The sequence below is a fragment of the Hippoglossus hippoglossus genome, chromosome 22 (assembly GCF_009819705.1).
Source record: "Hippoglossus hippoglossus isolate fHipHip1 chromosome 22, fHipHip1.pri, whole genome shotgun sequence".
Lineage (NCBI taxonomy): Eukaryota > Metazoa > Chordata > Actinopteri > Pleuronectiformes > Pleuronectidae > Hippoglossus > Hippoglossus hippoglossus.
Genome location: NC_047172.1, coordinates 14,732,037 through 14,746,105, shown reverse-complemented (window position 1 = coordinate 14,746,105; position 14,069 = coordinate 14,732,037). Strand labels below are relative to the sequence as shown.

Sequence of the window (14,069 nt, the reverse complement as noted above, 5' to 3'; positions counted from 1 at the left end):
CTGCTCAACACTTAGATTTGACTCAGATTTGAGTATATATATTTAATTACATGCTTGTGATGATCATAAAAGTCTAAAATAATTCTAGTTATTAAAAACATGTTGTGTTTAGGGTAAAAAATATGAATATTGACCCTGTTCTGAAAAGGATAACACACTTCCTTCGGTGAATCAAGAAACTGCTTCAGGTATTTGTATGTTTTTACAATCAGTTTCTACAATTTATCTGAAATTTATGAGGAGTATTGTGTGTCAGGTGTAGATCAGTTTCCTGCAGAGCTATTTGACACCCATGAAAGAGCAGCTTTCTGTCCAGAGCGAGTCAGGTGACCAAGCTGGCCGGACACTGTCAAGCACCGAGACCCCATCCAACCTCCAGTGTGCAAGCACAGGAGCCAAGATGACTTTCATCGCCAAGACGTTCTACGACCTGAAGGCCACCAAGCTGGAGGGCGACTCGGTGGACTTCAACGTGTTCCGGGGACGGGTGGTGCTCATCGAGAACGTGGCCTCGCTCTGAGGCACCACCACCCGGGACTTCAGCGAGCTCAACCAACTTCAGAGCAAGTACCCCCATCGGCTGGTGGTCCTGGGTTTCCCCTGTAACCAGTTTGGATATCAGGTGAGTTGATACCCTCCAATATCTGGTTTTAATGTAGGTCAGAAATCTCATTAAACTGCCATATGTGCTTGCAATACAAACATTTTCGGATATAAAATATTTTTTTCTAAATCTATAGCTATGTCTGGCTAATTTGCATGCGCTTTTCCTGTCCACCTTTGTGTGTATTTAGGCAGATTCATTCTACCTGACTCCAAACAGATACTCAAAGCCAATTCAAATCCATTATTTGATCAGGATCTTAAGCGTTGGAACACTCCCCATATCCTGGCCAGGCTGAGTTTCACTCCTAAAAAATGGGCATCCTCCCATGTTTGCTCTAAACTGTGAGAATATTTCCTATAATATGGAATAAGGTTGGTTGTGTGTTGAAGTGGGCAAACTGTAGCTAATGCTGATACTTCAGCACTGCTCCTGCCTTTAGATTTGAAGCATCTGTCTGACACTCTTATGGAGATTGGATTTGATTGCAACTGTATAATCACCTTAGTTTCTGTTAGCATCAAAATTGGAAGCAAACCTTCTCTCTTGAGCCTTTACAGTGTTGCTGTGCGGAATATAAACAGCTGGACCAGATTCTGTCGATGTCATTCTGAAAACAAACCCTTGTGTTTTCGCAGGAGAACTGCTCCAACGGTGAGATCCTGAGCTCCCTGCAGCATGTGCGTCCAGGCGGCGGCTTTCAGGCCAGCTTCACCATGTTTGAGAAGTGTGACGTCAACGGGACAAACACGCATCCCGTGTTTGCCTATCTGAAAGACAAGCTCCCCTACCCCGACGACGACCCCAACTCCTTCATGCAGGACCCCAAGTTTCTGGTTTGGAGTCCTGTCTGCAGGACGGACGTGTCTTGGAACTTTGAGAAATTCCTCATCGGGCCTGAAGGAGAGCCCTTTAAGAGATACAGCAAAATGTTCCCCACCATTGACATCGAGCCTGACATTCAGAGATTGTTAAGATTAACCAAGAACTAAGAATAGCCCCCACCTCATAATGGCTTCTCATTTATCAAAGTCTATGCTGATGTGCTGTCCTCCACACTTTTAAGTCTTATTAAATGATGGTAATATTCTGAAACGCTGAGAGAATATTATCTGAGGCCTTGTAAGTGCTTAACAGTAGTGGATGGATATTTTCAGTATATTTTTTAAAACACTTTTGAGCATGTTTTGTCATGTAAAGAAAATGATGCTGTAGAGTTGCAGGTTTAAACAAGTATGGGGATAAAAACATGAATCACTGGAAGAGCATTATGTATTTCCTTCTGCACGCGTTTCTCTTTCTTGTCCTATGTTGGCCTGGCCAGCAGATGGTGCTACAGATTTGATCAAACAAACAGACAACCTCTGTAACGCATTAACATTCACAACACACGCGCTCACAACATGTTTGCACTGGAATAAAACGTTAAAACTCTCACTGGTGCATCATCCTTCTTTTAAATTAGACTCTAGGCTTTCACGGTGTGCGCCTCTGCTGCAGGTTGACAGAAATAGCTGTTGTCATGTCTCTAACAGCTCTGTATGGACATAGTAATGAGGCTTGAAACACAGTAGGAAGGATGTGCATTTGTGATGCATGTTGTCACTGCACATTAAAATGCTCACTGAGATAACTCGCAGGCCATTGCTCTGCATTATGCATCCTCCAGCCTGCTGATTCATTCTTTATATGCCGAGATCTCCACTAAAGCACTGGATCTACATTTCTCTGTGAGATCTGCTGATACCAGTAGCCTGGACAGCTGCAGGAATGCTTTAGTGCCACAGTGACACCTGAAGACCAGCCCTAAGTCATGAATTCATGAATCTGTTGCCCTCGCTGCCGTGTAAAGAGCTATTTTCCTGCTTAAGTTTTGATTGCAAGATCTGCAGACGAGCAGTGACTCGTATTTGCTGATGATATCAGAGCCACAGGCTGCACACGTTGCTCCAGGGCATTTGTGACAGTAGTGAAACTTACTCACCTGACACAGTTTGGGTTTTCATTCCCCTTGTGCTGACTGTATTAGTTGTAGCTTGACTCACTACCGTTGCTCATTGTGGTGACATGACACATGAAGGCATTTCATTAATGAGGTAATCCTGCTGGTCAGTGTTTGACTGCCAGGTAGTTAGTGTAGCCTACATAAGGAGCAGTTACTGGAAGAGGAATTCCTGGGGCCTCTCCATTCTGCTCTCCCACACACATACACATGGAGGTTGCAGAAAAAATATCACCACAGGTCATTTATGTATGAGATGAACCACTCCAATCAATTCTATAGAGTAGGGTATTGATAGATTAAAACACCTGATGGAATAAGACAAACAATTGTCTCATTACTTTTGAACATGTGTAATTGTGACCAAAACTCTAACTTCAGCTCTGGACAATACTTTTGATTTGTGTTTTGGTCCAGATACTGTGACAACAAAGATATTAGCAAAACAATAATAATAAGGCAACATTGTCTCAGTCAGCATTTTATGGTATTGCAAATGTTTATTTTGCTTTGAAGACATGAGGGGAAAAAGCCTTTAAATGTAAGCTTATCTTGGCTATAGATGTTCTCTAATTTGTCCAACTTGAATTAAATATGAATTAATATATAAAACATAAGGTTCACATTTGTTGTCAGTTTTTCCATTGAACAGGTAAACAGGCCCTGAACTATAGAGCCACTGTGTGTGTGTGTGCCTGGTCCTAATGAGGAAAAACTGCATTAACTGAGCTCCTGGGTTAGGTTAGGGTTAAGATGTGCATTGTGGTTAGGTTAATGTTAAGGATGAGGTTTAGGAAAGGCATTCAACAATGAATGGAAGTCTACGCAAAGTTCTAAAGAGGATAGCTGCAGAAACCTGTATTTATTTTGTGTGTGTGTGTGTGTGTGTGCGCGCGCAGTCGTACTTCTACCTACATCTTACTTACAGTTAGTTTTTTACATGGCTCAATTTCTGTCTTGTGAGTTGAAAGATTCAATTTAAGCAAAACAAAGCAAACACACAATAAAGTCTGTTAAAAAAAAGTACCTTGGACACAGTGAGACATAAACGTGTGAATAACTGGACCTCACAGAGACAAGAACACACAGAGATGTTCAAACTGGAGCTTTCATGCTAGCTAGCATGCTAGCTATAGCTTCCAGTGAGACCTCAGGTGAGCACTGTTGCCACGGTAACGTTTGCTTTCCTTCCTCCATTTTTTTTTTTTTTTTTTCACCCCGACCACAGCTTCTCGCGAGACTGCGGGTAAGTGGCAGAGGGGAGGCAGCCTGGATGATCTCATCCCTCCAGCAGCTGCATAGCGCAGCGAGGCCGACCCCTAACTTTCTATCAAACTTCCAAGTTGCCTTCCCCGGAGCAGGGGGACACACACACACCGGGCCGGCTGCGGTTCCAGCGGGAGCTCGTAAAAGTTTCCCCCCCTCAACAACCCCCGCGGAGGTAAGTGAGGAGGAGCTGTGCGCAGTGTGTATGTGTGTGTGCGTGTGCGTGTGCGGAGGGGGGGACTCACAGGGACCTGGCTACGAGTTGAAACAGAAAGAGGAAAAGGAACCCAGAGCCCGCTGGGTTGTTGTTGTGTGACATCCAGGAGGGAAGGTGAGTCCGGAGCGTGGCGGCGCTGCTACGGGCATGTGCGGGGTGTTGCTCGCCGTTCAAGGTGCCTACAGACACACACACTCACTCACACACACTCACACACACAGCATCTATCGGCGGTGTGGGGACAAAGCCCATCTCTGTGATGTGTGGAGCCCGGTGCGCAGTCACTCAGTTTCTATTTATTCAACTAATGAGGCTGGGAAGCGTTTGGACCCGACTATCACTTGGGCTGCTGCGTCTGCTGCGTCGCATGTATGTGCAGTGTATATGTCAAGGGCATCGCTTTCCCAGGCGATTCACAGGTGGCACCGTGTGCTCCCCCCGCTGCGTATGGGCGATCTCCTTGTGTAAATCGGTGTTTTCTCCAGCGTGGTGTTTCCCCGCGTTGCTGCCACACGAGCACTCGCTCCGCACACCGGGCGAAATCCATGTGCAACATCTGTGCGATTTGATTTTGCTCACAGCCTGTCCACGTTCAACATCTGGCTGAACGCATGGCGCTATGTGAATTCTGTACATCATACCCATATGCAGGGTAGTCATGGACCCATTGTGATCAGGTAATGCCCATTCAGAAACCTCCTTTTGCTCATTTAGTTATGCCTAATGTTGCCGAATATACACAAAACCATCCTTATTGTCCAGCACAGGCACGAGAGAGAACACAGAGCATCACAGTGGAGGCACCGGGGGGAGAACAGGAAATATCTGGTAATGCAGGGACCCCAGGTTTGTTTTTATTGCACCGATGCCAACCCTGCAAAGTTCAGACACATGTAGATCTGTCTCCGGTATTTACAAAATATCAGCTGCAACAACTATGCAGGTAGGAAATTAAAAATCACTGGGCTCCCCTCTCACTGAATCACAGCTCCCGCTCCAGTAGCAGCGCTTGGCATGAGTCAGGTGGAAAGAATAGGAAGCTTTGGAGTTGAGCTTTGGGCAAGGATCAAGGATTTTTGGCATTCTTGGTGGGCTTAGCCGACCCGCGGCGGGCATGACTGATCACACAGGTCCCACTGCCATTTTTAATAGTGAGTCTAATCTCAGCTTTGTGCCACTGCTTGTTTTCACACCGGATGACTTCTTGCTTTTTCTCTGATGGGATTTCTTCCAGGGAATTAATCTAATGCAAATGTCAGCAGCTCTTTTTTTTCTGTCACGACTAGGGGTAATATACTCGCTCCTTTTTAAAAAGGAATCTGGCCTACAATCAGACCCGGGAGTTTGTTTTTCATGCTGTTTACAAAAATCCATTCACGTTAGAGATATGACAGACATGTGTGGGCCTGAAAACAGCTCATTCAGACAGTGTAGTTTGCAGCCATATGACAATAAGCAGATCAACAAGATCAGTCAAAAGATTTTTGCTTCTTATCAAAATGCAACTACAGGCAAACTCTAACATTACACAACGTCTGTGTCTCTTTTGGGAAAAGCCTCTGCTTCTCACATTTCTCACCGGCGTAAATAGTCCTCCCCCTGTTGTGTTACTGAAGGCCAGTGTTTCTATTTTCACTGTTTGCATCATACTTCTCACGTAACAATAACAATTGCTAGCGTGCTTCATTTGTAGTAGTGTCTTTTCCAACGTACCCACACATTCACACAGGGATGCTTCCTGTTGCTAAGTTGGGCTTAGGTTTCTTTTGTCTCTTGTGCATTGGCTCGGAGGGAATAGCTCGAGCAAAGATAAAAGACAACAACAAGCGGAGCATTGTACTGTTTTATAATTTGCCCCTCTGGAATGTGTGGGCTGCAATTATGCTAAGTGGCCATCAGGAAATGCTTAAATTAACTGTTTACAGTATATAATTAATAATGGGTTTATTGTTGTGATTGATGCTCAAGTTCAAAGTGCATCATTCTTTAATGATTTAAAAGATTGAAGAAGATGTATCTAATGAAGTGGTGTTCCGATACCATTTTCCCTTCCTGATAATGATTCCGATACCTGGACTTCCAATCCATTACCAGTTCCAATCCATTACCAGTTCCAATCCATTACCAGTTCCAATCCATTACCAGTGCTTTAAAAAAAAAAAATTTTAAAAAACTTCCATAATATTTTTCAACAGCTGTATGCTACTAACCCTGTATGGAAGTGGTGATTGATGTCATTGTTGTACGGCCTGACTCAGGTTGAACCCTTTGGAAAAAAAAATACATACAGAGAATTAATAATATAGAACTTCTTTTATTATCTAGTTTGACCATCATGACTGAGAAATTACTTCCTGTTATAGCTCGAAGTCTTGCATGAGGTACACATTGCTGTTTTATTCGTGGGACAGTGTGAAATAGTTCCAAATTGCGGACTTTTTAGCTAGGTTCTCTGGCTCTGACTCTCGGTAACGTTACGCTACTAGAAATCACTTTTTCTTCACTGCTTTAAAAACAGCACTTGCAAGTGGCAGTACAACACAGCTGCTGTTTTGGAGCAATGAAGAAGTAATTTTTCCGGGAAACAAAAATTGCAGTTTTTGCTGGGTGAAACTAATATGCTTAAAAGACGTGGTACAAGATTGGTTCGACTCAGCAGTATCGGAGTTATTTCAGATTTTGGTACTGGAACATCTGGAATAGAATGTATTCTCCTTCCCTAACAAACAAAAAGAAGTTAAATAATATCTCAAACTTCTTGACTTCACCTTTTGGGAATGTGCAGCGCCACCTGACTGACGATCTGCTCTGACGTGGGTGCCCCCGTCACCTCCCTGTGTCTGTTACTGACAACAGACCAGACGACAAACTACACAGACCTTGAGATACAGACTCTGCATCATCTGGTGCACTGACACAGTCAATGTCAGCTACAAGGCTGATTTCTTCAGGCCTGTTTTTTCAATTACAAAGACCAAAATGAGTCATGTACTCCTGAGTTTTGACACAACCTCCAGTAACAGCATGATATATATCACTTAAAAAAAAAAAAAAAAACGGAAGCTCCGTCAGTTTTAGCATGTGTGATGTGTCTGGCCAGGATTTGTCACCCACTAGTCAGAAGTCAAATTACTTGATGACTATATGGCCCCTGGTGTTTTATTTTCTCAGTGTGAGCATCTTTTTGCTGGCGGCTGGGGGGGTGGGGGGGGGGGTGGACGAGTTTGACTGTAATGAGGTGCGACTGTGGTTCTGCGCTTCCTGCTTGCTAAAATGTTGGAATGCTCTGTCTTTGTCTGGATTGGACGGTCCGCGGTGTTTCAACAAATGGGGGGGCAGAGGGCTCAGGGGCTACAATGGCGATGATGTAATCTCTTTTCAGCACACTGTCACCGAGCAAATGCAAACAGACAAAGGAAAATCCCCCCCCTCCTCACCCCACCTGCCACAAAGTTTGGGCGAATTTTGACCCCGACTGGGCTGACACCACGAGGACAGGTGCATGAGTGTCACTGTCTGCTCTGATCTGTGCTTGGTGCTGGGTCTCAGTTTGGTGGTTTGTTTGCTTAAATGTCCCTGGACTTAAGCAACCTCTGTGTCACCCTGCTTCCAATTCCTAACCCCGAAACCAAAACCCACAGCTATGCAGAGATCAGACTCTGCGTAATTCCCCTTTTCTGCTCCCATCAAACCTCATGCACACTGAAAATAGTACGACATGGTACAGAGATTGGAAGATGGAGAGAGGGAAAAAATAGTCTGACAAACAACCACTTTGTAAAAAAAAAAAAAAAAAAGTGGAAGTTAAAAGTAGGAGAAACTTTCCATAATGAAATCTGGAATTCTGATGATGATGATGATGATGTGTTACTGCAGGCCATCCTTGCTGCCACACTGTGATGACGTGCCCGGTGTTGTCTCGACATGTCTGCCGGTTGCAACACTGTCTCTTGTCTTTGGCTCCGCACACTCTCTCTGGAAAGGATTACAGAGCTCTGCTCGGAGAAGAATCAAAACATCAAGCGGGGTTGCAGGCCTGTGCCCCATGCAGAGGCAATGTGGGCAGCGGTGGAAAAATAATTCCGCATACAAAAACCAACAGAGGTTTTGCTGTTGTCCCTCCTGTGGACGGGAAATCTGAGTAGCAGGAATGCGCGAGGGCTTGGTCATGGCTGGGCTCGAAACAGATCCCAGTGCGTAGACAGGTCTGTTCAGCTTGTCCTCATTCCTGTTCATGCTTATAACTGTTTTTGTTACTTTCAAGAGCTGCTTTTGCCACGTGACGTGTACTAAAGCAGGAATACCTGGCACCACAATACACTGCATACAGTTTTCTTCTCAAAAAACTCCCAAAACACAACTTTAGGAACAATATCCGAGCAACACCTGCTTAAACAGTGAAAGCATTGTTGCTGGAGTTTGTGTTGTGCTTTTAAAAAAAACAAAAACAAACTCCAACCTTGTACTGCTGTGAAATTCCACATCCTTTGCTTTGGAACCAGGGAATCGGAATCCATTTCCACCCTGTGAGTTCCTGCTTTGCTCTTAACGCTGAGTGGGAAGAATGAGAGCACTGTGAGCTGAAGGCCTCTGCTTGATTCCAATGACTTTTTTTTACACAAACTGAAGCTTCAGGTGGACTGAGTGAAGAGTGCCTGTTCCCTTTTCATGTAGCATATCCACGTCCATCAGTATTATTACCTCAGCCTCATTAATATAGCATAGAAACAACATTATTGTTAATGTTTAGGTCATCCAGTGTATTAACAGTACAGTGCCTGATGAATTAGGCCATACTCTCTTTTTGCTATGTTGCTCCAGGTGCAAAGGGCAGATAGGGCTGGCCATTAACAAAGAAGACTGCCTTCCCAGCCTTTCCTCTCTCACTGCCTGTTTCCTGTGTATTTCATTGATGTATTCCTGGATACCCTGCCTACACTTTTTTCTGCTACAGATGAAACTGAAAGCTGTTATAAATATGCATTTAGGCATTTTCCTGTATAATACATGAGACACAACTTTCTGACCATATTCTAAGTGCCTCTTTTAGTGGTAAATTGATGTAAATGAGGGGAGCGTGTTGTAACGTCTCTGCGCCGTGTCTCTACAGAACTAATGACTAGTTCAGCGTGGTTATTATTGCCATTAGTGCAAAGGAAAAATGCACTGCAAGTTTGTGTTGCCTTGAATATAGATTAAGAGGAAGACAGAATTGGATTTCATACATTGTGGTATGGTGTAATACCCTGGAACTTCACCTTTTACCTAAAGAAAACAGAAAAATCCAATCCCAGGAGAATAAATCAAGTGTTATCCTTTCCCACACAAGTTCAGAAAACACTCTGGACGATGCAGAGTGGCTCTACTTTCCTACTCTGTGAGTTTTGGGAATGCAACGTACTAATTATTGCCAGCCGGGGGAAATTTTGGGAGTAGAGGGAGAGGGGGTTGTTAATTGCATTTTGCTTCATTCTGCATCCAAAACTAAAACAGAGGAATTACTGAGACAATTGTCTGATTAATTAAGCACATGTTAATTTGCTTGCATTTCACTGTTGTGTATTTTAACTTTCGTTTTGGTTTTTAATGGAAAGTAAAGTATTGAAAGTGCACTCCGGGCGGCTGTTCAAAATGAGATGTGGTTGCATGGAGCTGGCTCGTGGTGCATGATAAACCACAGTTGCAGGGGCGACCGGAGCATGCCAGTGGCAGGGCAGTGCAGTGCAGTGCAATGCAGGCCATCAGTTGCAGCAGCAGCAGCACACTGTGCAGGTTTGCACTGTGATTTTCTGGCACAGATTGTGATTTTTGCAGGGCACCACTGTTATGCAACACTAACTGACTTATCACAGTCCAAATGACTCTGTATGGATTGATTAACTCTGTGGCCTGACTGTTTATAATTGGACTGGAAGTGCACTGGGCTATGCCCTGGACGCGTGCCAAAATCAATGACTGGAAATGGTTTCCGTGTTTAAATATGCTACACCGTTGTTGTAGATTTTTTTGCACTCTAATCAAACCTTTCCACGTGCATTTGGTAACCACTTTCCATTTCCAACAAATGCTGAAGCACACCTGAGCTTTTCCACTGAGTCCTCAGTTAGGGAATTAGACTGCCCTCCAAGCTGTAGGGCACAGTCAGGCCTCTCGAGAGACGCGACAAAGAATCCCCCTGAGGTTTTCTGAGAGCATAATAAGCCCTTCCGTTGTTGTGTTCCCCCCCCCCCACTTCTTCACTTCAATGGTCCTCATGTCGGCTCATATTGAAGCTTCCCCCCTGTCCCCAGTACTGCAGCCCATCCTGCTCTCTTGTTAAAATGCTTACCTGGCAAGAACCTGTACTTATTTTTTATGCTCCCATTCTTGCTAACTTTAAACAGTTAATTACAGAATGAAGTGAAGAGTACATCTTGCACACCAGACACCGATAATGTTTAGTGGCTGCACAGCATCTATTTGGCCAATGTGAGCTATTAATCAAGAATTCACCTTGACTCCGGTCTACCCGTGTTTTCTTTATCACTGCTGCTCTCTCAAGGATCCTATTGTTTCCTAGCAGCACTCCCATGCTGCTCTGCGTCTGTGGGGAATCCTTGTACATTTATAATGCATCCCACTGTGGCTTGCCCCGGTTCATCTGTGTAATCAGATTGGTTTATGTGCTCTACCCTGATTGCTGCAGAGGTGGATTTCTTACCCCCAAGCAGCTGTTGATTGATTGAAACTCTAAAGGATGTGTGGAGCATCTTGTGATAGATTTGGTTACATTCTCTGGGGGGCCTTTTACATAGCCTGTGGTCAGTGCTACTGCCGCTGTGGAGCTCGTGTTTCTCATGTTTGCTCAGCAGGGTCCTGACCCCTTCCACAACTCGTCAAACCTTTTCTGTTCCTTAACATCACCTTGTCACAACTTGTCTAGACAAATTCAGAACAAAACTATTTGTCAGTTTTTAAGTATCCCATTCTTAAAATGCTGTTTAAAAAAGAAAGTAATTTCCCATTGTGGGTTTCAAGTCCCATTAGAGCTCTCTATTGTATTTCTGTGTTGTTGAAAAATATTGTTGTTCTTTTTTCCTGTCAGAGTGTTATCTGATCAGAGAATTCAGTTAATGTGTCTGTGTTTTAGCAACAGACTTTATGTTTTTGTTACTGCAAGGAAACAGAGACTACGTTTTTAATTAATAAAAGCATATTATAGTTTGCTGTGGTAAAGGCGGCCTAATCAGGACTCCTCCAGCCTCTGTGCCCTGTGATATGCCGTGTTTGCTCCCTGTGTAATCAGGCAGAGGATGTGAGAGGACAAGGCAGTGGATGACTTCCAAACATCGCAGGCATCTGTCGTTTTGACACGTCTGCTGTGAGAATCTGTCAGGCTGCTGTGTGCTGACCTTGCTGCTCATACACTGTTGTACATGCAGAGCTAATTGATCTCACCCTGAACCTGTCTTCATACCACACTCACACACGCGCGCTCATAAATACAATACATATTTTACGTATATTTTGCAGTTTGAATTACAATAATAAAGATGGATTTTTTTAAGCAAGTAGCGATGTACAATTATCCTGATGTCATTCAGACCTGGAGACTCTTGGAAAAAGAATAAAATACAAATCACAATATCACTTGTAGATTATCTTGCTCCTTAAACCTGAATTGACTATAGTAGTTTGTTCCTATCAAGTGACCAATATTACTACTTCCGCCAGGGAAGTTAGGGTTGTTTCTTTGTTGGATGGTTTGTTTGTTTTATTGTCAGTAGGATTTAGCAAAACTACTCAATGTGTGTCCACCAAACTTTGTGGAAGGATGGGACATGGGCCAGGAAAAGAACCCATTACATTTGGCACATATCCAGACAAAGGGACGGATCCAGGACAGTGTATTTCACCAATTTCTCAGGGAATAATTCATGGACCTCGGTGAAAAAAATCTGGCATATTTACTACTACTTTCTACTTTGGGGCTCTTTTTGCATTGTTATGCCTTTATTTGCTAGGGACAGTAAAGACACAGGAAATATTGTGGGGGCAATGACCTGCAGCGAAAGGCCATCCAGATATTGGCTGCTCAGGGCATTTACACACACGTGTTATGCACCCCAACCTCTTGGCGATTGTGTTGCTGCAGGACTAAAGTTCTAACATTGATTAGTTTATTTCCAGGCACTATTTGGGCCATGTGATCAGTATTCCAATAATGATCTGTATGTGTCGTGCATGCTTGTTGTCTTTAACCATTATGATTTTCAGTTTTATAGATTTGAAATATTATTGACTGTGGATTTTATTTCCACTGCTAGTAGCCAAGCCACAGGAGTAAATGGCTGTATTGGCTTGAGCCCAGTTTAGATTTACACTGGGCAAGTGAACAGTATTCTCACTGATGGGCACACACATGCATGCATGACGCGGTGGAAGGCAGCATCGATGCCCCCCAGCCTCGAGCAACCTGTGGTGCATGGTAGACCCATCAAACCTCTCATCTCCGGCACTGGCCTCCACACTTTCAAAACACCATGATCTCATTGGCATTTTGATTCACGTGTGGTGACCCACTGTTTATCCCCCGTGTGAACATGTGACTTCGATCTAGTGGTATAGCCTAAACGAGTCTCAAGACATGTGAGTAGCACTGCGAGCTCATTCAGATTGGTTTTGCTCGTGAGTGCCTGTGATCTGCGAATGAAGTAATAGCAGGCTTGGAAGTGTTTAGCGCCCCCCTGGCTGAGCCCCATCTCTGTCTTCTGGCACGTGGTGAGGCTGAATTAAAGACGACGAACACAAACTATTCACTCAGCCCTCCTCCCCGCATCAACACTGTTAATTATGCTCTCTCGCATCCCTTCTATTTAAACCCTCTACTGATGGGAACTGCTTCATCTCAGCACACACACTTCAGTACATGCAGGGGTGTGTGCCAGCCCCATGCTGAGCTGGAAGAATTTGTTTTGTATCAAGTAGGTTCACTGCTTTTCAGATATTAAGAGGGGATATTTACCTTTTGTTGGGAGAACAGAAGAGATGGAGTGTCCATATAAACACATCTTTGCCCCAGCCAACACAGTCCTGTTAAACAAGGCACACTGCTGGGTAAAACTCACATTTCACTGGTGGCCTGGCTGCTCGGGTGAAGTTTGTCAAACACAAGTAATGCCTGAAATGTTTACTATAGAGTAACAAGTGGAAATATTTAAATATAATGGCAATAAACCCACAGTATCTAAATTCAAATGTGTGACTGCCAAGGCTGGATTCTTTTACAAGCGACAGGTAGAAACAGTACCTGAGAGACTGTCCAAAAGTAAGGGGTTCAAGTTTTCTCTCTCACTAAATGTCACAGGAAGAGAATCCCATATAAAAAAAATAGGTATTTTTCACCTAGAGGAAATGGTGCAGTCAAATGCTGGAAAAACAAACTGTTTGGCAGTGTGCCCGTGTGAAGATGGTTGTCATTTTGTTTTGTGCGTGGAGCAGGATTGATGAGTGTCATATTACATTTCTCAAGTGTCAGTTTTAAGTCGTGCCACCTGATAGCAAAGTATGTTTGCCTTTTCGGTGAACCTTAGCACTTGAAACCCTGCATGTCCAGGGACACTGATTATTCTGCATTCAGTAACAAAGTAGCAAGACCTAAAATGAACCCACATCAGATTACTTTATAACCAGAGACAGACATAAATAAATATATCTAATATACATTTTTCTCGGCTCCAGTTGTCCAGAACTTTTTTCATTGTGATTTTTTTTTTTTTTTATGAAATAACTAATTAATAAGTTAAAATATGATCTTAGCTTAGCATAGTAGCAGTAACCTGGATGTCAATTATTACATTGTGGTTGTGCTTATCTTACACTGCAGGTGAGTGTTTGTTGAAGTAGCAGTTGACACCAGTTGAACTTTGGGCTTCATAGCGGTTCTTGGCAAAATTGTGCCACGGATTGCTGCAATAATCTTTATTGTGCTTCATTTGTCT

At 43.6% G+C, this 14,069-nt stretch overlaps 2 protein-coding genes across 5 annotated transcripts in view; both read left to right on the top strand.

Moving 5' to 3' along the window:
- Positions 1 to 249: 249 nt before the first annotated feature.
- Positions 250 to 1,869, top strand: gpx2 (glutathione peroxidase 2). Its single transcript, XM_034576063.1, has 2 exons — positions 250 to 622; positions 1,243 to 1,869. The coding sequence occupies exons 1-2, from the start codon at positions 293 to 295 to the stop codon at positions 1,594 to 1,596; spliced, it is 684 nt and encodes a 227-aa protein (XP_034431954.1). The 5' UTR covers positions 250 to 292; the 3' UTR covers positions 1,597 to 1,869.
- Positions 1,870 to 3,859: 1,990 nt separating this feature from the next.
- LOC117755631 (signal-induced proliferation-associated 1-like protein 1) overlaps positions 3,860 to 14,069 on the top strand; it is a 35,657-nt gene continuing 25,447 nt past the window's right edge. The window contains exon 1 of one of the 4 annotated variants that reach the window (XM_034575593.1): positions 3,860 to 4,047. The gene's annotated coding sequence lies outside the window, so the exon portion shown is untranslated. Of the gene's footprint in view, positions 4,048 to 4,115; positions 4,265 to 8,119; positions 8,295 to 14,069 lie in introns of those variants that run through there. The other 3 variants (XM_034575595.1, XM_034575594.1, XM_034575596.1) reach the window with 3 other exon arrangements.